The 24,859-nt window shown below is 44.9% G+C and overlaps 1 protein-coding gene and 1 long non-coding RNA gene across 5 annotated transcripts in view; one reads left to right on the forward strand and one right to left on the reverse strand.

Moving 5' to 3' along the window:
• LOC143806264 (connector enhancer of kinase suppressor of ras 2-like) overlaps positions 1-24,859 on the forward strand; it is a 585,904-nt gene that overhangs the window by 506,292 nt on the left and 54,753 nt on the right. For all 3 annotated transcript variants that reach the window (XM_077286470.1, XM_077286471.1, XM_077286469.1), the window contains 5 exons: positions 6,117-6,263; positions 8,250-8,383; positions 9,786-9,997; positions 17,800-17,886; positions 22,109-22,356. In XM_077286470.1, the coding sequence (XP_077142585.1) occupies positions 6,117-6,263; positions 8,250-8,383; positions 9,786-9,997; positions 17,800-17,886; positions 22,109-22,356 (828 nt within the window). The remainder of the gene's footprint in view (positions 1-6,116; positions 6,264-8,249; positions 8,384-9,785; positions 9,998-17,799; positions 17,887-22,108; positions 22,357-24,859) is intronic.
• The window catches only part of LOC143806267 (uncharacterized), a 126,976-nt gene that overhangs the window by 36,927 nt on the left and 65,190 nt on the right, over positions 1-24,859 (reverse strand). Inside the window, exon 4 of one of the 2 annotated variants that reach the window (XR_013221418.1) lies at positions 22,363-22,544. The exons of the other annotated variant lie outside the window; for it this stretch is intronic. This is a non-coding gene — a long non-coding RNA (uncharacterized LOC143806267). Of the gene's footprint in view, positions 1-22,362; positions 22,545-24,859 lie in introns of those variants that run through there. 2 annotated transcript variants of the gene reach the window in all.

The following is a 24,859-nucleotide window of genomic DNA, read 5'->3' on the forward strand; positions in this document are numbered from 1 at the left end:
CCTCAGAGTTGTCACCCCAATCACACTTGCTTCCTCACAGCTCCCAAGTCTCCAGCTGCCCGTCTGAGCATGGGGTAACACACATGGTTGAGTCTGTAGAGCTGTTTACGCATACTATAGCCTGGGAATCAGAGGTCTGCTCCAGAGCTTCTGTGAATCCAGATGAGGAAATGATCTGCACTGATGCCCAGAATCTTTGTGAGTCAGATCCAGGCCCAGATGAAGAAGGTTCTGAGCATAATGTAGACCCTCGTTCCCAAACTGTAACTCCTGTTGGTGGAGACAATGAGGAAGATGATTATGAGACTGAGATACCTGATTGGAACGAAAACTTGACTTTTTGGTCGGGGCAGGAAGAGGTTGGCTCTGAGGACGACGGGTGTGAGAACACACAGGATGATGACGAGGTTGTAGACCCCACTTACTGTCAACCCCCAGTCCGCCAGTCCATGAGGTCAGCAGAGGAGGTGGAGGAGGATGCTAGTGACGAGTCTGACAACGAGGTAATGGTGCGCCTTCCTGGACAGAGACGGAGTACTGAAAGCACGTCAACAACTGCATCCTCAACCCCAACTGTGCCTCAGACCGGAAGTCGTGGTGGCTCTTCAGGTAGCACGGGCTCTAAGCCTTGCATAGCCTGGGCATTTTTTGACATCGCAAAGGATTACCCAACTCATGTTGTCTGTAAGATTTGTCAACAAAATCTCAGTAGAGGCCAAAAAATCACTAGCTTGAGTACTTCATGCGTGAACGTCACATGGATATGAGGCATAAGTTGCAGTGGGAAGCTCACTGTGCTACAATGCGGCTTAGTGGGCCGGGTCAACCAGCGTCTGTTTACCTAAGTACCATTTTTAACGGCATCTGGCCCAGGAAATCCTTTTGGGCCTAGTAGAATTTAGTGCTACTGAGCAGCGTACCCCACCCATGAAGCAAGCTACACCGCCTGTTTACCTAAGTACTATTTTGTAACGGCATCTAGCCCTGGAAATCCTTTTGGGCCTAGTAGAATTTGGTGCTACTCAGCAGCGTACCCCACCCATGAAGCAAGCTACACCGCCCGTTGATCTAATTACTAATTTTTAACTGCATCTAGCCCAGGAAATCGTTTTGTACCTAATAGAATTTTGTGCTACTCAGCACAGTACCCCACCCATGAAGCAAGCTACACCGCCTGTTTACCAAAGTACTATTTTGTAACGGCATCTGGCCCAGGAAATCCTTTTGGGCCTAGTAGCAATTTCTGCTACTCAGCAGAGTACCCCACCCATGAAGCAAGCTACACCGCCTTCTTTCTTTCTCAATCTAACCCCTCGGCTCTGGGGTATCCACTCTCCCTCCAGCTCTCTCCTTCTCACAGGTGGACTACCGCGTGTTTTCACACTGTGGCGAATCTTTTGAGCCCAGGCATAAGAAGTCGTCGAGGTAATGGATAATATGTGCCGCCTTACAAACGTCCATGACGACACATTCAAGGAAGCAACTAAACGCCTCAAATAGTGAGCAGGATATGGAGCAGCCCATGGGCAAACAGCGATCTATGTAGTATGCTCCTTCACTGAAGCAGCCCAATGGGAGGACACTATTTGGAGGCACAGGTAGTAACCGGAACGCCCCCTCAATGTCTGTTTTGGCCATTAGGGTGCCCCTTACCAACTTCTTGACCCGCCTGATTGCCTCGTCAAAGGAGGTACAGTACATAGTACTGTACTTGGTTCCACGTTGATGTTGTCGTTTACTGACCTGCCCCTTGGATATGAGAAAATGGTGGATTAGTCTGAATGTATTGGGTTCATTTTGTGGCACAACTCCCAACGGGGGTACCACTACATCTTCTAAGGAAAGTGTTCTGAATGGACCCGCCGCTATTCTACCTAAAGATATTTATTTTTTTATTTTTTTGGTCAAGATGTCTGGGTGTTGGTAGAGTGAGTTTAGATTTTTACTCCAGCCTTTCTTGATTTTAGAAGGGCATGACATGCCTATATCTGTGTCTCCTCCTCCTTTTACTCCTCCACCTCTTTTCTTTTCGCATGACTATATGTACTTGTGACTTTTCCCTGTGTTTGTTGTGTCTTCTGAGCAGTTTGTCAGCTTTTGGACACCTTTTAAGGTGTTTTCTAAGTGTTTTCCATGTGTTTGTATCTGTTTGTGTTTGCCTGCCATTGGTTTCAATGGGGTTCGACGGCGTTCGTCGAACACGTCCCTGTTCGACGAACCGAACCCGAACACTGGGGAGGTGGCTCATCTCTACACTGTGTTCCAAATTATTATGCAAATTGGATTTAAGTGTCATAAAGATTTAATTGTTTTGTTTTTCAAATAAACTCGTGGATGGTATTGTGTCTCAGGACTCAATGTATCTCTGAAATCAATCTTAAACACATGTGATAATTAGTTTTCCAGGTGATTCTAATTAAAGGAAAACTGCTTAAAAATGATGTTCCACATTATTAAGCAGGTCACAGTTTTCAAGTAACATGGGAAAGAAAAAGGATCTCTCTGCTGCCAAAAAGCATCAAATAGTGCAATGCCTTGGTGAAGGGATGAAAACATTAAAAATTTCCCGAAAACTTAAGTGTGATCATCGTAGTGTTAAGAGATTTGTGGCTGTATCTGAGCACAGATGTGTTTATGCTGATAAAGGCATAATGAGGAAGATTTCTGCCAGGCAAGTTCATCGGATTAAGAGAGCAGCTGCTAAAAAGCCATTACAAAGCAGCAAACAGATATTTGAAGCTGCTGGTGCCTCTGGAGTCCCTCGAACCTCAAGGTGTAGGCTCCTTCAAAGGCTTGCTGTGGTGCATAAACCTACTATTCGGCCACCCTTAAACAGTGTTCACAAGCAGAAATGGTTGCATTGGGCCCACACATACATGAAGACTAATTTCCAAACAGTTTTGTTTACTGATAAGCGTTGAGCAACCCTGGATGGTCCAAATGGATGGAGTAGTGGATGGTTGGTGGATGGCCACCATGTCCCAACAAGGCTGCAACGTCAGCAAGGAGGTGGAGGAGTCATGTTTTGGGCCGGAATCATGGAGAAACAGCTGGTAGGGCCCTTTAAGGTTCCTGAAGGTGTGAAAATGACCTCTGCAAAGTATATAGAGTTTCTGACTGACAACTTTCCTCCATGGTATAAAAAGCAGAAATGTGCCTTCAGGAGCAAAATCATCTTCATGCTGACAATGTACCATCTCATGCTGCAAAGAATACCTCATTTGCTGCTATGGGCATAAAAGGAGATAAACTCATGGTGTGGCCACCATCTTCCGCTGACCTCAACCCTATAGAGAACCTTTGGAGTATCATCAAGCAAAAGATCTATGAGGGTGGGAGGCAGTTCACATCAAAACAGCAGCTCAGGGAGGGAAGAAATACAAGCAGAAACTCTCCAAAAACTCACAAGTTCAATGGATTCAAGAATTGTGAAGGTGATCAAAGAAGGGGTCCTATGTTAACATGTAACTTGGCTGCTAGGATGTTTTGGAGTTAAATAGCTTTTTTGTTCAGTGAATGTGACCTCCTAATGCTGCAAATTCCACAAATGAGCATTTTCAGTTCTTTAAAACATATCGAATGTTTAGAAATTCTACTGTGCCTAATAATTTAGAACAGTGCATTTTAAGTTTTTATTCATTTTGGAGATTATACTGTTATCATTGGGAGGTTTCTTCCATAAAATTTGATGTATAATCTAACGGGTGATGACTTTTATTAGACTGACTGTAATTTGCACTGACCATTTAGGAAAATCCGATAAAAATGTCAGTTGCATAATAATTTGGAACATAGTGTAGTAATGAAGCATCCTGTCTTGTTACAATGTAGCGGTGTGAATTGTTCCGATACTTCTTAGACTTCTCCCTGCAGTGGGCAGTGCACGGCCAGGACGCATCAGGAGCTGAATGTGTTTTTTATTGTAGTTTCTGGGATTTTTTGTTTTAGTTTTTTTTTTCTTGTTCTAATTATTCCTACAACAGACGGAGCAGAACCAGCGGCGGCGACTTTCATGTTTAACACTGAACATATTTCTTCTTTTTCCTGGAATATTCCACCTGTCACAGACCAGAAATCTCGCTCCACCTCGCCGCCTCTCTGGGGAATTTTCTTTGAAGTGCGCCTTAATTATTTTCTGCGTCTCTGTACAGCGACGTCTTTGGGATCCCACATTCCAGGCAGAGCGTCGCTTCTTCATCTCCTCTGCTTCATTATGACACGTCGCGTCCGCCGTCCTTCATCTTCTAACGCTGCCTTAGTCACGACTCCTGTTATATTAAATATGGAAACGACGTAGAAAGAAATGAGTCTGGATGGAAATACGAGAATGACAGTCAGAGTAATCCGCCACGGTATCTAAGCAGTGCATCTTAGGCTACTTTCACACTAGTGTCGTACGACGCACATCGCAATGAAAAAAAACACAACGGGGGCAGCGGATGCAGTTTTACAACGCATCCGCTGCCCCATTGTGATGTCCGGGGAGGAGGGGGCGGAGTTCCGGCAGCGCATGCGCGGTCGGAAATGGCGGACACGACGCGCAAAAAAAACATTACATGTAACTTTTTTTGTGCCGATGGTCCGCCACAACACGACGCATCCGTCGCACGTGTGGCAATGCGTCGCTAATGCAAGTGTATGGAGAAAAAACGCATCCTACAGGCAATTTTGCAGGATGCGTTTTTTTCTCCAAAACGACACATTGCGACGTGCGTCCTACGACGCTAGTGTGAAAGCACCCTAAGCTGCATGTATGGTACTGTCTGATCAGGAGCAGTATCCAAGTCTATCATTTGTATCTAATCCAATCATGCGAGATACTGTCTGATGAGATACAGTATTTAATCCAAACGTGTGATACTGTCTGATGAGATGCAGTATCTAATCCTATCATGGGTTGTATTGTCTGGTAAAATGTAGTATCTAATCTTATAATATGTGATACCATCTGCTGAGTCACCTTATTTAATCCAATCATGTATGATACTGTCTGATGAGATGCAGTATCTTAGCCTAGCATGCATGATACCATCTACTGAGCCACTGTCTCTAATCCAATCATGTATGATACTGTCTGATGAGATGCAGTATCTTAGCCTAGCATGCGTGATACCATCTACTGAGCCACTGTCTCTAATCCAATCATGTATGATACTGTCTGATGAGATGCAGTATCTAAGCCTAGCATGCGTGTTACCATCTACTAAGTCACTGTCTTTAATCCAATCATGTATGATACTGTCTGATGAGATGCAGTATCTAAGCCTAGCATGCGTGATACCATCTACTGAGCCACTGTCTCTAATCCAATCATGTGTGATACTGTCTGATGAGATGCAGTATCTAAGCCTAGCATGCGTGATACCATCTACTAAGTCACTGTCTCTAATCCAATCATGTATGATACTGTCTTGAGAGATGCAGTATCTAATCCTGTCATGTGTGATACTATCAGTGAGCCACTGTACCCAAGCCTTTCATATCTGATCCTATCTGACGTGCCGCTGTATCTAAGCCTATAACATGTATGACTTGACTTTGTTTCTTGAGCTGCGGCATCTAGTCCTTTTCTGCTGAGCTCATGTATCTAATCCTATTATGTGGAATACTGTCTGCTGAGGTGACGTATCTAAGCCCATCATATGTAATACATTTTTTGGCAGTATAGGAGAAGGTGCTGAGCTTCTCATTATACATGTGTTACCTTCCTTAGATACGTCTCCTCTGTAATTAACCCTTTGTGCGGTATTTATCATCATACCGCGGACGCTCACGTTTGCAGATATCGGAGGTCACCGCTGTTCTTTCTCGTCCTGTATTTTCAGCAGTGGATTCTGCGTTCTGGAAAATGTCTCGGAGAATTTTATTAAAAGTGATATCAGTCTCATTGTCAAGTGAGCAGCTAAATATCTGCTACCGTAACAGCAGCCAGGACTGTATATGTCTAAATACTCTGCCCCCATAAGACTCCAGTGCCCATACCATCATAAAAGAGGAGAAATCACTGCACAAAACCGTATATAAGTATCTAATCCAGTTATGTGAGATACCGTCCTCTGAGCTGTGTATCTAAGACGATCATGTGTTATGTGTATTTAATATTATTCCTTCTGCAGGTTGGCTGGCAACTAAAGAATTTAGTCAACGCTCTAAGAGAAGACCCCAGTGGAGTTATCCTGACCCTGAAGAAAAGACCGCAGAACACCTTAGCATCAGCCCCTGCACTTTTAAAGAACGTCAGATGGAAACCCCTCGCACTACAGGTACCAGCATACCAATAAGGCTACGTTCACATTTGCGTTGTTGGGCGCAGCGTCGTGGACGGATACCGACGCATGCATCATGCGCCCCTATCTTTAACATGGGGGGCGCATGGACATGCGCCGGTATGCGTTGTAATGCTTTTTACGACGCATGCGTCATATTGACGCACAAGACAGGGCGCAGGGGACGCTACTTGTAGCATTTTCCCTGCGCCGAAATTCCTGATCCTTACTATCTTATGACAACGCATGCATCGCAAAACGCTGCGTTGTGTACATGTGTTGTTGGTTGCGTCGCCGACGCTGCGCCCAACAACGCAAATGTGAACGTAGCCTTAGTCTTACAATCCATAAACCAAACAGACACTGTGTGCACACATTACTGATCCGGAGTTACATCCTGTATTATACCCCAGAGCTGCACTCACTATTCTGCTGGTGCAGTCACTGTGTGCACACATTACTGATCCGGAGTTACATCCTGTATTATACCCCAGAGCTGCACTCACTATTCTGCTGGTGCAGTCACTGTGTACATACATTACATTACTAATCCTGAGTTACATCCTGTATTATACCCCAGAGCTGCACTCACTATTCTGCTGGGGCAGTCACTGTGTACATACATTACATTACTGATCCTGAGTTACATCCTGTATTATACCCCAGAGCTGCAGTCACTATTCTGCTGGTGCAGTCACTGTGTACATACATTACATTACTGATCCTGAGTTACATCCTGTATTATACCCCAGAGCTGCAGTCACTATTCTGCTGGTGCAGTCACTGTGTACATACATTACATTACTGATCCTGAGTTACATCTCGTATTACACTCCAGAGCTGCACTCACTATTCTGCTGGTGCAGTCACGGTGTACACACATTACATTACTGATCCTGAATTACATCCTGTATTATACCCTAGAGCTGCACTCACTATTCTGCTGGTGCAGTCACTGTGTGCATACATTACTGATATTTATGATGCAATGATATAAATGAGTTTTGGGTTTGTCGCTCCCGCTGGCACAGACTCGGGGAATCTCTCTTGGATATTGTCTGTGGACTTATCTTGACTCTCGTCTTTGGTATTTGCCGTTTTTCTTCTTTGCTGCAGCTTCTTCCTGGGATTAATGGACATTTTCCTTTCGCTGTCAGAGCTGCAGATTAATCTTTCATTCTCTGTGATTGGCGCTCGCTCCTCATGGTTATATTTAGCAGCGGGATCTCGTCTCCTTTTTAGCGTTTATTCAGCTGGGAGACAATTTACTGATTGTGCAGGTGGAGGTGAAGCTGGACGGTCGCAGGATGGACCCCAGACGAGATTTTGGAGTGCAGAACCTGTGTTGATTTATTTACCTCTGCCTGAGACAACTGCGCCAACCTGTATGTGAGACGACCGCACCGCCTTCCGCCTCAGACGACCGCACCGGCCTCCGCCTCAGACGACCGCACCGGCCTCCGCCTCAGACGACCGCACCGGCCTCCGCCTCAGACGACCGCACCGGCCTCCGCCTCAGACGACCGCACCGGCCTCCGCCTCAGACGACCGCACCGGCCTCCGCCTCAGACGACCGCACCGGCCTCCGCCTCAGACGACCGCACCGGCCTCCGCCTCAGACGACCGCACCGGCCTCCGCCTCAGACGACCGCACCGGCCTCCGCCTCAGACGACCGCACCGGCCTCCGCCTGAGACGACCGAACCGGCCTCTGCCTGAGATGACCGCAACGGCCTTGATTTGACCGCGCCGGATTCTGCTTGAGACGACCGCGCCGGCTTGTGTGAGACGACCGTGCCAGCCTCTGTGTGAGAGAAACACACCAGCCTCTGCCTGAGACGACCATGCCAGCCTCCCTTCATGAATATTTTGGGGAGCCACACACCTCGCCTTTCTTTCATGCACTGTTACCATAAAGTATTGTGTTGGAGGTTCACATACTTTACAGTTTGATAATTACTCTGTGCTCCTTTTTTTTCCTCAGCCTGTAATTCCCACCAGTCCAACCAGTGGTAACACCACCCCGACGGGCACCATGGGGATGTCCTCTAAGCTGGACGGTTCCACCCTCCATGACGTCTTCATTCTGTCTCCGGTGTCCGGACTCTATGGCCCCAGGTAAAGATCCGAAGAGATTTCCTGAATATGACGCCTGGTGAGGAATCATTCATCATCCGCCATCGAAGGCTTAGAGGGCTCCTACTTCAGGGGGCTCGTTCTTCAGGGGGCTCGTTCTTCAGGGGGCTCGTTCTTCAGGGGGATCGTAATTCACAATTCAGGGGGCTTATAATTGGGAGGGGCACGGGCTTCAGGGGGCACAGATTTCAGGAGGCTCATAATTCAGTGGACATGGACATCAGGAGGTACAGATTTCAGGAGGATCATAATTCCAGGGGCTCATAATTCAGAGGGCTCCTACTTCAGGGGTTTATACTTTAGGGGGCAGACTTCAGCAGGCTCCTACTTCATGGGGCACATACTTCAGCAGGCTCCTACAACATGGGGCACATACTTCAGGAGGCCCATAATTCAGGACGCCCATAATTCAGGGGTCTTCTACTTCAGGGCGCAGAAGACTTCAGTTATGCCCCGTGTGTCATTTCCCCGTTGACATGAATGCTGACTATCCCTGCACTGTCCGGAGTGGCCGGCCTCAGAGCGGTGACTCCAGCGCGGCTGCACTCTCCATTGGTGTCCGTGTTGTCTGCAGTCCATCTCCTTTCTCAGTCTGCTGCTCTATTTACCTGTCTCCCACCCTCATGCTTTACACTGAAGCACTGCCTGTTCAGCTTTGTATAAGTGAGGGCTCAGGAGGAGAGATGATTGCATTATTGTAAGGATAGTATTGTTTGCTACATATGACCCCCAGGGTAACACATGGAGGTGCAAAGTAGGGAGCAGACCCACCTAAATCTGATAGCCCACCAAATCCACAGAGGATGTGGATGATGAATTGATTATTTATATTATTGGTGATGATGACATTTATTGATGTGACGAGGATACTGTGTATAATAAAAAAGAGGAGGATGAGATGGTGAAATATGGCGATGTGATGATGATGATGGGAATGTTATAATGATGTCTGTTATGAGGATAATGTGCATAATAATGAGTAGATGACACGTTATAATGATGATGTCCGGCACAGAATGAGTTAGATGATGATATATATGAGGATGATGACGATAAATCTCACGGTAATGAGAATGATGTGTAATCTGATAATCGTGCTATAATTCTATATATTGTTTTATAATGAGATGATGATACATATATATTAATGATGAGTATTATGGTGATGAGGATGATGTGTAACATGTAGGATGTATAGTTACATTGTAATGAGATGATACATATAGTATATATTAATGATGTGTATTATAGTGATGAGGATGATGTATAATATCAGATACAGTTACATTATGATGGTACAATGTATATTTTGAGGATGATGATACATTTTCGCGATACTCCCGCCCTCTGCGCGTTACGTTATTGGTCCGTTTCCTTCCCGCAGGGACGACATTGGCATTGTGCCTTGTGATGACATCAATAAATATGGCGTCAGCAAATCTGTGATGAAAGGCTCCGAGTCTCCCAGCTATTATCTCGAGCATGAAAGCGGCAAATATTACACTTTCGTAGAAGGGGAGGGACACGAAGTCGGCTCAGAATATGATAGGGGGAGAACGACCGGAGTGCGGAGAAGAGAAAAGACACCAACACATGGTACGAAGCGCTGAATACCGACCCGCCGGAGTATATAATGTATACTATAGAGTGCAGAACATGCACCGACCTTCACTGAGGATGTGACTGGAGTGTAAGCTGTAATATAGGAGCACAGTTATGAATGCAGCTCCGAGTGTGACTGGAATAGAAACCGTGATGTAACCGCAGAATTATGCATGCTGCTCTGGTTGAGACTGGAGTATAACATAAGATGCAGTAGCAGAATTGTGCATGCAGCTCAGAATGAGGTTAGAGTTTAAAATTTGATGCAATGGCCGAATTGTGCAAGCAGCTGCGGATGTGGCTGGAATGTAAGATTTGATGTAAAAGTAGCGTTATGAATTCTGCTCTGAATGTGACTGGTGTATAAAATGTGTAGTAACTGCAGAATTATGCATGCAGCTCTGGATGAGACTACAGTAAAAGTGTGATGTAAAAGCAGATGTGTATGCAGCTGTGGATGTCACTGGAGTATAAGATATGATGTAAGAGCACAGTTATGAATGCAGCTCTAATTATGACTGACATATACAGTACAGACCAAAAGTTTGGACACACCTTCTCATTTAAAGATTTTTCTGTATTTTCATGACTATGAAAATTGTACATTCACACTGAAGGCATCAAAACTATGAATTAACACATGTGGAATTATATACTTAACAAAAAAGTGTGAAACAACTGAAATTATGTCTTATATTCTAGGTTCTTCAAAGTAGCCACCTTTTGCTTTGATGACTGCTTTGCACACTCTTGGCATTCTCTTGATGAGCTTCAAGAGGTAGTCACCGGAAATGGTCTTCCAACAATCTTGAAGGAGTTCCCAGAGATGCTTAGCACTTGTTGGCCCTTTTGCCTTCACTCTGCGGTCCAGCTCACCCCAAACCATCTCGATTGGGTTTAGGTCTGGTGACTGTGGAGGCCAGGTCATCTGGTGTAGCACCCCATCACTCTCCTTCTTGGTCAAATAGCCCTTACACAGCCTGGAGGTGTGTTTGGGGTCATTGTCCTGTTGAAAAATAAATGATGGTCGAACTAAACGCAAACCGGATGGAATAGCATGCCGCTGTAAGATGCTGTGGTAGCCATGCTGGTTCAGTATGCCTTCAATTTTGAATAAATCCCCAACAGTGTCACCACAAAAGCACCCCCACACCATCACACCTCCTCCTCCATGCTTCACGGTGGGAACCAGGCATGTAGAGTCCATCCGTTCACCTTTTCTGCATTGCACAAAGACACGGTGGTTGGAACCAAAGATCTCACATTTGGACTCATCAGACCAAAGCACAGATTTCCACTGGTCTAATTGTCCATTCCTTGTGTTCTTTAGCCCAAACAAATCTCTTCTACTTGTTGCCTGTCCTTAGCAGTGGTTTCCTAGCAGCTATTTTACCATGAAGGCCTGCTGCACAAAGTCTCCTCTTAACAGTTGTTGTAGAGATGTGTCTGCTGCTAGTACTCTGTGTGGCATTGACCTGGTCTCTAATCTGAGCTGCTGTTAACCTGCGATTTCTGAGGCTGGTGACTCGGATAAACTTATCCTCAGAAGCAGAGGTGACTCTTGGTCTTCCTTTCCTGGGGCGGTCCTCATGTGAGCCAGTTTCTTTGTAGCACTTGATGGTTTTTGCCACTGCACTTGGGGACACTTTCAAAGTTTTCCCAATTTTTCGGACTGACTGACCTTCATTTCTTAAAGTAATGATGGCCACTCGTTTTTCTTTACTTAGCTGCTTTTTTCTTGCCATAATACAAATTCTAAGGGTATGTGTCCACGTTCAGTTTTGCTTCAGGCTTTGGTCAGGATTTTATGCAGGTAAAATCCTGACCAAAACTGCACCTGAGGTCACTGGCAGGTCACCTGCGGTGTACCTGCGTGTTTTGCTCATAGTAGCAACATGCTGCGTTTTGAAAAAACGCACCGCATGTGCGTTTTCGTGGCAAAAACGCATGCATTTTTTAACGCATAGTGGAGTCGGGATTTCATTAAATCCCCTCCACTATGCTGTAACATCTGGACGCTGCGTTTTTGACGCTGCGGAACAACGCTGCGTCAAAAACGCAGCGTTTCCTGAATGTGGACACATACCCTAAAAGTCTATTCAGTAGAACTATCAGCTGTGTATCCACCAGACTTCTGCTCAACACAACTGATGGTCCCAACCCCATTTATAAGGCAAGAAATCCCACTTATTAAACCTGACAGGGCACACCTGTGAAGTCAAAACCATTCCCGGTGACTACCTCTTGAAACTCATCAAGAGAATGCCAAGAGTGTGCAAAGCAGTCATCAAAGCAAAAGGTGGCTACTTTGAAGAACCTAGAATACAAGACATATTTTCAGTTGTTTCACCCTTTTTTGTTAAGTATATAATTCCACATGTGTTAATTCATAGTTTTGATGCCTTCAGTGTGAATGTACAATTTTCATAGTCCTGAAAATACAGAAAAATCTTTAAATGAGAAGGTGTGTCCAAACTTTTGGTCTGTACTGTACATGACAATAAGCCACATTGTGAATGCAGCTCTGGAAGTGACTAGAATATTAAACATCATGTAAGAGCAGAATTGAAGATGGAGCAGTAGATGTGACTGGATGTAAAACAATGTAACAGCAGAATTGTGCATGCAGCTTTGGATGTAACAAATATAAAACATGAAGTGACATCAGAATTGTGCACGCAGCTCTGGATGTGACTGGAGCATCAGACATGTTGTAAATCAGGGTCAGTAGAAGAGAAGTAATTCAAAACTACTGTCCTTTGAGTTCCTGGACATTCCTGCCTCTTGGCCCATGCCTCCCCATAAGATCCCGTCTCTGATGGACACGTTTTCATAAATATGTCTGATCGTAAACATAATGTTAATTTCCACAAAATCAAAATTCAAAAAATGTCACAGATCCGGTGACTCCAGAGCCGCGTCGGTGACAGCCGGAGTGTGAAGCACATGTGTCCCGGCCGTGCAGTCAGAGCAGACAATGCACTCATCTGTTCACAATCGTGTAACCTCATCGGCCTCTCCGAGCGGGAAGCGACTGCGCTAATTAGGGCACGTTATCTGCATTTAACATATAGCCTCTCTATAAATAGTCGCCAGCGTCGCCTCCATCTGCTCCGACACACGGACGGGGCTAAATAAAGCATGAAGCCAAAATAGAGAGGATATAATAATAACGAGCAGACGGGCTGCGGATATCCTGCAAGACGATAATGGAGAAATACATACAGCAGACCTCACTGGTGACCTACTGTCTCCGAATGTGACCTCATATCTCAGCACTGAGCTATTATCTCCGAAGGTGACATCATATCTCAGCACTGAGCTGTTATCTCCAAATGTGACCTCATATCTCAGCACTGAGCTATTATCTCCGAATGTGACCTCATTTCTCAGCACTGAGTGGTTATCTCCGAATGTGACCTCATATCTCAGCACTGAGCTATTATCTCCAAATGTGACCTCATATCTCAGCACTGAGCTATTATCTCCGAAGGTGACGATATATCTCAGCACTGAGCTGTTATCTCCAAATGTGACCTCATATCTCAGCACTGAGCTATTATCTCCGAATGTGACCTCATTTCTCAGCACTGAGCTGTTATCTCCGAATGTGACCTCATATCTCAGCACTGAGCTGTTATCTCCAAATGTGACCTCATATCTCAGCACTGAGCTATTATCTCCGAAGGTGACATCATATCTCAGCACTGAGCTGTTATCTCCAAATGTGACATCATATCTCAGCACTGAGCTATTATCTCCGAATGTGACCTCATATCTCAGCACTGAGCTATTATCTCCGAAGGTGACGATATATCTCAGCACTGAGCTGTTATCTCCAAATGTGACCTCATTTCTCAGCACTGAGCTGTTATCTCCGAATGTGACCTCATATCTCAGCACTGAGCTGTTATCTCCAAATGTGACCTCATATCTCAGCACTGAGCTATTATCTCCGAAGGTGACATCATATCTCAGCACTGAGCTGTTATCTCCAAATGTGACATCATATCTCAGCACTGAGCTATTATCTCCGAATGTGACCTCATTTCTCAGCACTGAGCTGTTATCTCCGAATGTGACATCATATCTCAGCACTGAGCTATTATCTCCGAATGTGACCTCATATTTCAGCACTGAGCTATTATGTCCGAATGTGACCTCATATCTCAGCACTGAGCTATTATCTCCGAATGTGGCACCATATCTCAGCACTGAGCTGTTATCTCAGAATGTGACCTCATATTTCAGCACTGAGCTATTATCTCAGAAAGTGACCTCATATCTCAGCACTGAGCTATTATCTCTGAATGTGGCATCATATCTCAGCACTGAGCTGTTATCTCAGAATGTGACCTCATATCTCAGCACTGAGCTATTATCTCCGAATGTGATCTCATTTCTCAGCACTGAGCTATTATCTCCGAATGTGACCTCATATATCAGCACTGAGCTATTATCTCTGAATGTGACTTCATATCTCAGCACTGAGCTATTATTTCCAAATGTGACATCATATCTCATCACTGAGCTGTTATCTCCGACATGACATCATATCTCAACACTGAGCTATTATCTCAGAAAGTGACCTCATATCTCAGCACTGAGCTATTATCTCTGAATGTGGCATCATATCTCAGCACTGAGCTGTTATCTCAGAATGTGACCTCATATCTCAGCACTGAGCTATTATCTCCGAATGTGATCTCATTTCTCAGCACTGAGCTATTATCTCCGAATGTGACCTCATATATCAGCACTGAGCTATTATGTCCGAATGTGACATCATATTTCAGCACTGTGCTATTATCTCCCAATGTGACCTCATATCTCATCACTGAGCTGTTATCTCCGAATGTTACCTCATATCTCAGCACTGAGCTGTTATCTCCGAACCTGACATCATATCTCAGCTCTGAGCTATTATCTCCGAATGTGACATCATATCTCAGCACTCAGCTGTTATCTCCGAATGTGACATCATATCTCAGCACTGAGCTATTATCTCCGAATGTGACATCATATCTCAGCACTGAGCTATTATCTCCGAATGTGACCTCATTTCTCAGCACTTAGCTGTTATCTCCGACATGACATCACATCTCAGCACTGAGCTATTATCTCAGAAAGTGACCTCATATCTCAGCACTGAGCTATTATCTCTGAATGTGGCATCATATCTCAGCACTGAGCTGTTATCTCAGAATGTGACCTCATATCTCAGCACTGAGCTATTATCTCCGAATGTGATCTCATTTCTCAGCACTGAGCTATTATCTCCGAATGTGACCTCATATATCAGCACTGAGCTATTATCTCTGAATGTGACTTCATATCTCAGCACTGAGCTATTATTTCCAAATGTGACATCATATCTCATCACTGAGCTGTTATCTCCGACATGACATCATATCTCAGCACTGAGCTATTATCTCCGAATGTGATCTCATATCTCAGCACTGAGCTATTATCTCTGAATGTGGCATCATATCTCAGCACTGAGCTGTTATCTCAGAATGTGACCTCATATCTCAGCACTGAGCTATTATCTCTGAATGTGGCATCATATCTCAGCACTGAGCTGTTATCTCTGAACCTGACATCATATCTCAGCACTGAGCTATTATCTCTGAATGTGACATCATATCTCAGCACTGAGCTTTATCTCCGAATGTGATCTCATATCTCAGCACTGAGCTATTATCTCTGAATGTGGCATCATATCTCAGCACTGAGCTGTTATCTCAGAATGTGACCTCATATCTCAGCACTGAGCTATTATCTCCGAATGTGATCTCATTTCTCAGCACTGAGCTATTATCTCCGAATGTGACCTCATATATCAGCACTGAGCTATTATCTCTGAATGTGACTTCATATCTCAGCACTGAGCTATTATTTCCGAATGTGACATCATATCTCAGCACTGAGCTGTTATCTCCGAACCTGACATCATATCTCAGCACTGAGCTGTTATCTCCGAATGTGACCTCATATCTCAGCACTGAGCTATTATCTCCGAATGTGACCTCATATCTCAGCACTGAGCTATTATCTCCGAACCTGACATCATATCTCAGCACTGAGCTATTATCTCCGAATGTGATCTCATATCTCAGCACTGAACTATTATCTCCGAACCTGACATCATATCTCAGCAATGAGCTATTATCTCCGAATGTGACCTCATATCTCAGCACTGAGCTATTATCTCCGAACCTGACATCATATCTCAGCACTGAGCTATTATCTCCGAATGTGATCTCATATCTCAGCACTGAGCTATTATCTCCGAATGTGACCTCATATCTCAGCACTGAGCTATTATCTCCGAATGTGACATCATATCTCATCACTGAGCTGTTATCTCCGAACCTGACATCATATCTCAGCACTGAGCTATTATCTCCGAATTTGACATCATATCTCAGCACTGAGCTGTTATCTCCGACATGACATCATATCTCAGCACTGAGCTATTATCTCCGAATGTAACCTCATATCTCAGCACTGAGCTGTTATCTCCGAACCTGACATCATATCTCAGCACTGAGCTATTATCTCCGAATGTGACATCATATCTCAGCACTGAGCTGTTATCTCCGACATGACATCATATCTCAGCACTGAGCTATTATCTCCGAATGTGACCTCATATCTCAGCACTGAGCTATTATCTCTGAATGTGACTTCATATCTTAGCACTGAGCTTTTATCTCCGAATGTGACCTCATATCTCAGCACTGAGCTATTATCTCCGAATGTAACCTCATATCTCAGCACTGAGCTATTATCTCCGAACCTGACATCATATCTCAGCACTGAGCTATTATCTCCGAATGTGACATCATATCTCAGCACTGAGCTATTATCTCTGAATGTGACTTCATATCTCAGCACTGAGCTTTTATCTCCGAATGTGACCTCATATCTCAGCACTGAGCTATTATCTCCGAATGTGACCTCATATCTCAGCACTGAGCTGTTATCTCTGAACCTGACCTCATATCTGAGCACTGAGCTATTATCTCCGAATGTGACCTCATATCTCAGCACTGAGCTATTATCTCCGAATGTGACCTCATATCTCAGCACTGAGCTAGTATCTCCAAACATGACATCATAACTCAGCACTCACTTTGTATCTCACAATATCACATCACATCTCATCACTGACTTATTGTCTCAGAATTTGTAATCATATCTAACAGCATAATTAAATCTTAATGTATGATATAATATATGAGATCGGATTACTACCTCAATTGTCTCAGAATGTGACATCATTTTCCACATCTGACTTTTATAAGAACTGACTTTTCATCTCAGAGTCTGAAATCTATCAGTGATGCAGGAACAGCGCCCCCCATTGACATCCCCCGCCGTGATAGCTGCTGTCTGATATTTTAGCTTGCAATTACTGTCTGCGTTCCCTTATGCGTCGGCGACTTCAACCTAGGGGGTCTCACCGATACAACATGTAACTTCATAGAAAACCATCATCTGGGAAAAGAGGGAAAACTCAGAGATCTCCTGCAAAGAAGACAAGTTCACAAGAAATAGAACGTGACACATTATTAGTAATGGCGGATTTAGCAGCAATGAAGTTGTTATGGGGTCTCAGGGTCGAGGGGCTCCAGTCCTGGCTGGTTCACGACTCTGCAGAAGGCTGAACCTTCAGGCCCCTTCTAGCAGAGTCTATAATGGAGGCTTGGTCTTTGGCCCCTTCTCTTCCATGTGACCTTTTTTCTTCCATATATATTCTTCCGTATAACCGGATATTCTTCTCCCCGCAGGGGACCTGAGACCGGTGTCAATGCCGACAGAATATAGTTGGATCGGAGACCCCAAGGAGCCCAATATGTATAAGAGAGGAAGCAGAGGTGAGTGTCAGCTCTTCAGCCCGGACTGTGTATGATGAGTGGCTGGTTATATAAGGGACTGGGCAAGAGTTAAGGTACCTTCACACTGAACAACTTAACAACGATATCGCTAGCGATCCGTGACGTTGCAGCGTCCTGGATAGCGATATCGTTGTGTTTGACACGCAGCAGCGATCAGGATCCCGCTGTGATATCGCTGGTCGTTGCTGAAAGTCCAGAACTTTATTTGGTTGTCAGATCGGCGTGTATCGTCGTGTTTGACACCAAAAGCAACGATGCCAGCAATGTTTTACAAAGGTAACCAGGGTAAACATCGGGTTACTAAGCGCGGCCCTGGCCTTAGTAACCCGATGTTTACCCTGGTTACCCGGGGACTTCGGCATCGTTGGTCGCTGGAGAGCGGTCTGTGTGACAGCTCTCCAGCGACCACACAGCGACGCTGCAGCGATCGGCATCGTTGTCGATATCGCTGCAGCGTCGCTTAGTGTGAAGGTACCTTTAGACCTCAATGCTCTACGCTGAGCGGTGGCACAGGTAACATGCTGCTACTGATCTATCAGATAACTGCAGGTGCTATCCCTGAGGAGCAGACACAGGATGTCCTAAAGAACATGTCGCCTAGCTGTGTTCAAGAGCTCTGCTTGCTGTCAGTGAATAAGTTAAAAGAATTATAAAGACCGGGGGCGCTATATTACTCTGCAGCATAACATTAGCCAGCGTGGCAGCTCCTCCAGAATAAAGCCACAAATGGCTGATGGCTAGTGGCGTAACAGGAACCCGATGGACCATGGTGCACAGTTTGGACCTGACACCAAGCATTTTGGTCAGATGTGTGGGCCCTTGTTGTGTTCTAAATCCTATATAAACATCTGTGTTTATTACACCCCCTTCATTATGTAGTAATGTCCCCCATCCTGGGCCCCATACAGATATACATGTCCCCCTCCTGATATATATGTCCCCCATTCCCATCCTGGGACCCTTCCTATTATAAATGTCACCCAGCCTGGGCCCCTTCCTGGTATATATGTCCCCTATCCTGGGGCCCTTTCCTGGTTTATCTGTTTTCCATCCTGAGCCCCTTCCTGGAATATATGACCCCATCCTGGGCTCTTTCCTGGTATATATGTCCCCCATCCATTGCCCCTTCCTAGTATATATGCCCACCATCGTGGGCCCCTTCCTAGTACAGTATATATGCCCCCCATCCAGGGCCTCTTCCTGTATACATGTGCCCATCCTGGGCCCCTTAATAGTATATATGTCCCCCGTCCTGGGCCCTTTTCTGGTATATTTGTCCCCCATCATGGGCCCCTTCCTAGTATATATGCCCCCCATCCTGGACCCTTTCCTGATATACATGTGCAAATCCTGGGCCACTTAATAGTATATATAGTTGTGCTCAAAAGTTTACATGCCCCGGCAGAATTTTTGCTTTCTTGGCCTTTTTTCAGAGAAGATGAATGATAACACCAACATTTTTTCTCCACTCATGGTTAGTGGTTGGGTGAAGCCATTTATTGTCACTACTGTGTTTTCTCTTTTTAAATCAGAATGACAACCCAAATCATCCAAATGACCCTGATGTAAAGTTCACATACCCCGGTGATTTTGGCCTGATAACATGCACAGAAGTTGACACAAATGGGTGTGAATGGCTACTAAAGGTAACATCCTCACCTGTGACCTGTTTGCTTGTAATCAGTGTGTGCATAAAAGCGGAGTGAATTTCTGGGATCCAGACAGACTCTTGCATCTTTCATCCAGCCACTGACGTTTCTGGATTGTGATTCATGGGGAAAGCGAAAGAATTCTCATAGGATCTACGGGAAAAGGTAGTTGAACTGCATAAAACAGGAAAGGGATGCAAAAAGATATCCAAGGAATTGATAATGCCAGTCAGCAGCGCCCACACTGTGATTAACAAATGGAAAATCAGGGGCTCTGTAAAAACAAAACCACGGTCAGGTAGACCGACAAAAATGTCATCCACAACTGCCAGGAAAATTGTTCAGGATGCAAAGAAAAAGCCACAAATAACATCAGCTGAAATACAGGACTCTCTGAAAACTAGCAGTGTGGCTGTTTCAAGATGCGCAATAAGGAGGCACTTGAAGGTAAAATGGGCTGCATGGTCGAGTCATCAGAAGAAAGCCATTACTGCGCAAATACCACAAAGTATCTCGCCTACAATACGCTTTAAAACAGCACAGAGACAAGCCTCAAAACTTCTGGAACAAGGTAATTTGGAGTGATCAGACCAAAACTGAACTTTTTGGCCACAACCATAAACGTAACATTTGGAGAGAGGTCAACAAGGCCTATGATGAATGGAACACCATTCCTACTGTAAAGCATGGAGGTGGATCGCGGATGTTTTGGGGATGTGTGAGCTACAAAGGCACAGTAAACTTGGTCAAAGTTGAAGGAAAGATGAATGCAGCACGTTATCAGCAAATACTGCAGGCAAATTTGCACTCATCAGCCTGGAAGCTGCACATGGGACATACTTGGACGTTCCAACATATCAACGATCCAAAACACAAGGCCAAGTAGACCTGTCATTGGCCACAGCAGAATAAAGTGAAGGTTCTGGAGTGGCCATCTCAGTCTCCTGACCTCAATATCATTGAGCTACTCTGGACAGATCTCAAGCGCGCAGTTCATGCTAGACAGCCCAGGAATTTACAGGAACTGGAGGCTTTTTGTCAAGAAGAGTGGGCAACTTTACCATCTGAAAAAATAAAGAACCTCATCCACAACTACCACAAAAGACTTCAAGCTGTCATTGATGTTAGAGGGGGCAATACACGGTATTAAGAAACTGGGTATGTGAACTTTTGATCAGGGTCATTTGGATGTTTTGGGTTGTCAATATGATTTAAAAAGAGAAAACACAGTAGTCTGACAATGGCTTCACCCAACCACTAACCATGAGTGGAGAAAAAGTGCTGGTATTATCATTCATATTTTCTGAAAAAAAAGGCCAAGAAAGCAAAAATTCTGCTGGGGTATGTAAACGTTTGAGCACTACTGTATGTCCCCCTTCCTGGGCCCTTTCCTGGTATATATGTCCCCCATCCTGGGCCCTTTTCTGGTATATATGTCCCTTTTCTACCTCTGCATAAAAACCCCAAAACATTCTACCCGCCTTCCTCTGTAGCCAGTGCTGGAGGCCGGCAGCTGACATCGGCGTGCCTGCTATGGCGATGCATGACGTTACTGCTGGCCTCTGATAGGCCAACTGCATGTATTGCAGTGCAAGGAGACAGTGGGTCTCTGCACTGCAATACACTTCAGCAGGACGTTTGATGCACATCTAGCTGAAGTAGGCAATGGCATCGGCAGGCCGCCCTCCTGCACAGGCCCAGTCATGGATGTACCCTCTGTGACCTTGATTGTACGGAAGATTCAGTTCGGCAATTGCATGCAGTCAGGGGCAGGCTTACTATTGGTGCAACCTCTGCAGCCCGGCTGTGGCCCAAGAGCTCAGGGGGCCACTGTCACCTCCGTTGTGATGAGATATTGGACTGCACAGGGGCCCATATATTGTGATCACACAGGGGCCTCTTCTGCCTGTGTCCGCCTCTGTATGCAGTAGATTAAAGAAAATAAATAATAATAATAATAATAATAATAAAAATGAGAAATAAATAATTAATAACATCTGATGCCATAGACTGTGAGGTCCAGCTAGGGGTGTGTTGATTGCTTGGACTTGTAGTTCTCCCATAAACCCAGGCTCTGCGATTCCTCTTATACGTCCTCTGAATACATCTCTGTATAATGTGATATTTGCCATTTCCTGCTGCACTAAATGCCACTTCCTTTGCTGACTGTGAGGGGGCACAAGGTTCTGCGGTGTGTGCAAACCGTGAACCCTCCACGTACGATATTACATCACCGGGGTGGACTCCAATGTGATGGCAGATGTAGAGGTACATACTAGTAGGGGTTGGGGCACCAGCAGCACAGAGGGTTTCAGCACTTAGTTCACCCTACAGATGGTGTCTGGGTGGTTTTGTTGTTTGCAGCCGGTCTTGGTCTCAGAATTACGGGGGTTTTCTCTCTGAACTTCACCCTTTGCTTCTGTGGGTGGAGCAGAAAGGTCCCAGACATATTGTATGGTAGTACCCAGGTTTAGGAGCACCCACCCCCGGATGCGGTGCCACTCTGCTTACCTTTCATTTTTTTGTCTTTTCTATCCACCTTTATGTAACAGACTCTGAGAATTCACTCCTGCGCTACCTGAGCGATGACAAGATCCTGGTAATACAAGAAGAGCCGGTGACCCAGAAAGACAACAAGAGGGACACAGGGCGGCGATCCAGGAAAAAAGGCAAGAACCCGGGCAGCCCCAGTTACCCCATCAGCCCGTCTATGCTAACCTCAACGGGGAGGCTAGACCCCACACAGCAGGATGCCCTGACCTTCTCCCTCGCTGAAAGTAACACGGTCCCACTATACCACGTAAGTGCCTACATCACCTGGCTGGGGTCTGATGGATGATGAGGAGGATGATGGTGACGTTGCTTTCACCTCCCGTATATACAGAATGTTCTGCCTTCTCTTTGGCTTGTCAGGCACATCCTATACACATCGCCCCCTTATTCCTCCATTACTTCTTCTCCAATGTTCTTGGTCATCTTGTCTTTATTCTGCACATAATTGTAACAAAATCATTTTACAAAACATTAACCTCAATGTGACCGATACATATCGACCTGTAGACAAATTCTTACTTGATTTGTTTTGTTTTTCTTGTTTGGTTTATTTGTATCATGTGACTAAAAGTCAACAACAAATTGTTACATTGTTTCACGTGTCCTAAATGTTCCAGGAAGGCGACAAAATGACTGGATCCAAACTGTTAATTACTCTGATTTTCATGATCTCATGACTTCTGCAAATAGGATAACCCCCGACCCTCCCTAAGAAACAATGTACAGAATTGTACAAATTATATCTTCCGGCTGTTCTACGGCCACATCATATGTCGGAGACGGCCAGCACTCCGCTTTATGTGGGTCACAAAGTCTTTCACAAATAAATTCAGAGTTTTCTGATCACAGATCTTTGTTTTATGGCCATTTTCAGACATCCCATAATAGTGACTGGAGAAGACGTTCATGTGCAGCCACAATACTCATTTATAGCAGCACCGTTCTGGAGATTTAAAAAATCCTGAGTCTCAGTCTTTTCTGCCATCCATAAAAGTTTCTGAAGAGTCTACCCCTCATGTTATTGATGAAGAATAACTTTGTCTTTCTGTTCCTAATCATTACCATGATCTCTGCTTGCTGTTAGTAAATAGGAACATTCTCGTTTACATCCACAGACTAAAAACCCATTCTAAGTTTTAGCAGCTATTGGTTCGTTACAATGTATCAATCCGGGCAATCCTGTGCGATTTCTGTGTCCCACATTATTTGTTACTATGTATCAGGACAGGTCAATTTTCTGGCCTCTAAGCAGTTTAGCCAACAAGTTTTCACGCATTGAATGTAAACAAGATTTTTTTCCATTCACTAACAGCAAGCAGAGAAGAAAATGTTAACACCAGAAGGGAGGAGGACGGTGGTGGTGCTATGACCAAGTTCTTATTTCCTATGAAGCCAGGAGGCAGCATCTTCCCAGAACAGGCGCCTCTGCTCCCGGCCATGAGGGGTGACCGCAGGGTGTCCTCTATGTTGGGATGGACAAGTCTGTTCACAGAAGAGCAGCAGATCCTGCACCTGTAGGGAGGAGAATCGTCCTGAGCCTCACACTGCAGGGGTCTTCCCCTTGCAATAAGTTATGAGGCACATAATCAGCAGTCTGAAACCTTAAAAAAAAACTTTGAGGGTATGTGTCCACGTTCAGGATTGCATCAGGATTTGGTCAGGATTTTTCATCAGTATTTGTAAGCCAAAACCAGGAGTGGGTGATAAATGCAGAAGTGGAGCATATGTTTCTGTTATACTTTTCCTCTAATTGTTCCACTCCTGGTTTTGGCTTACAAATACTGATGGAAAATCCTGACCAAATCCTGATGCAACCCTGAACGTGGACACATACCCTGAAAGTCAATTTTGCTGCATAAACCGATAGTTTCATCATAAATGTAATAAAAGATGAAATTGAGACGTAAATGGAGCAAACGAAGGTTGGGTAGGGATGGAGGGAGCAGCTGGAGGGCAAGGAGCTCATGACCCCCCACAGTCACCTATAGTCTATGGAATTGGACACATTGATGAATGACGAGACAGAGCCATCAATGCAGACGATCACCAGACATAAAACAATAATTTATCTTTTAATACCTGTAGTTTTAATCTCTGCTTGTTGTCAGTGAATGTAAACTTTATATTTTTACACTGTACAATCCTGTACAGAAATTGACAGCTAAGTTTTTGACCTTCGTTACACCTCATGGCACATTATGGTGTCTGTTTCCTGCGCTGTATATCTCCTTGCACTGTGCCTTCCTGTCCCTGCCCCACTCCGCAGCACCCACATAAAAGTAAAGTGAAACAGGTAACGAAAAGAACAAGATCTGAAAATTGGAGTGATGAGAATGAGATGTTCCTGCAGAATGTGACAGTCGCAGTCAGGTAGAGATTAGTGATCGCAGTGCAGCCACATCCAGGGGTAACTAGTCTACACCAAAGGACGTTATAGAGACTTAATGGAGAACATACACTCACCGGCCACTTTATTAGGTACACCATGCTAGTAACGGGTTGGACCCCCTTTTGCCTTCAGAACTGCCTCAATTCTTCGTGGCATAGATTCAACAAGGTGCTGGAAGCATTCCTCAGAGATTTTGGTCCATATTGACATGATGGCATCACACAGTTGCCGCAGATTTGTCGGCTGCACATCCCAAAGATGCTCCATACAAGGCAGGATGGATCCATGCTTTCATGTTGTTTACGCCAAATTCTGACCCTACCATCCGAATGTCGCAGCAGAAATCGAGACTCATCAGACC

This window comes from Ranitomeya variabilis, chromosome 2, assembly GCF_051348905.1.
Source record: "Ranitomeya variabilis isolate aRanVar5 chromosome 2, aRanVar5.hap1, whole genome shotgun sequence".
NCBI lineage: Eukaryota > Metazoa > Chordata > Amphibia > Anura > Dendrobatidae > Ranitomeya > Ranitomeya variabilis.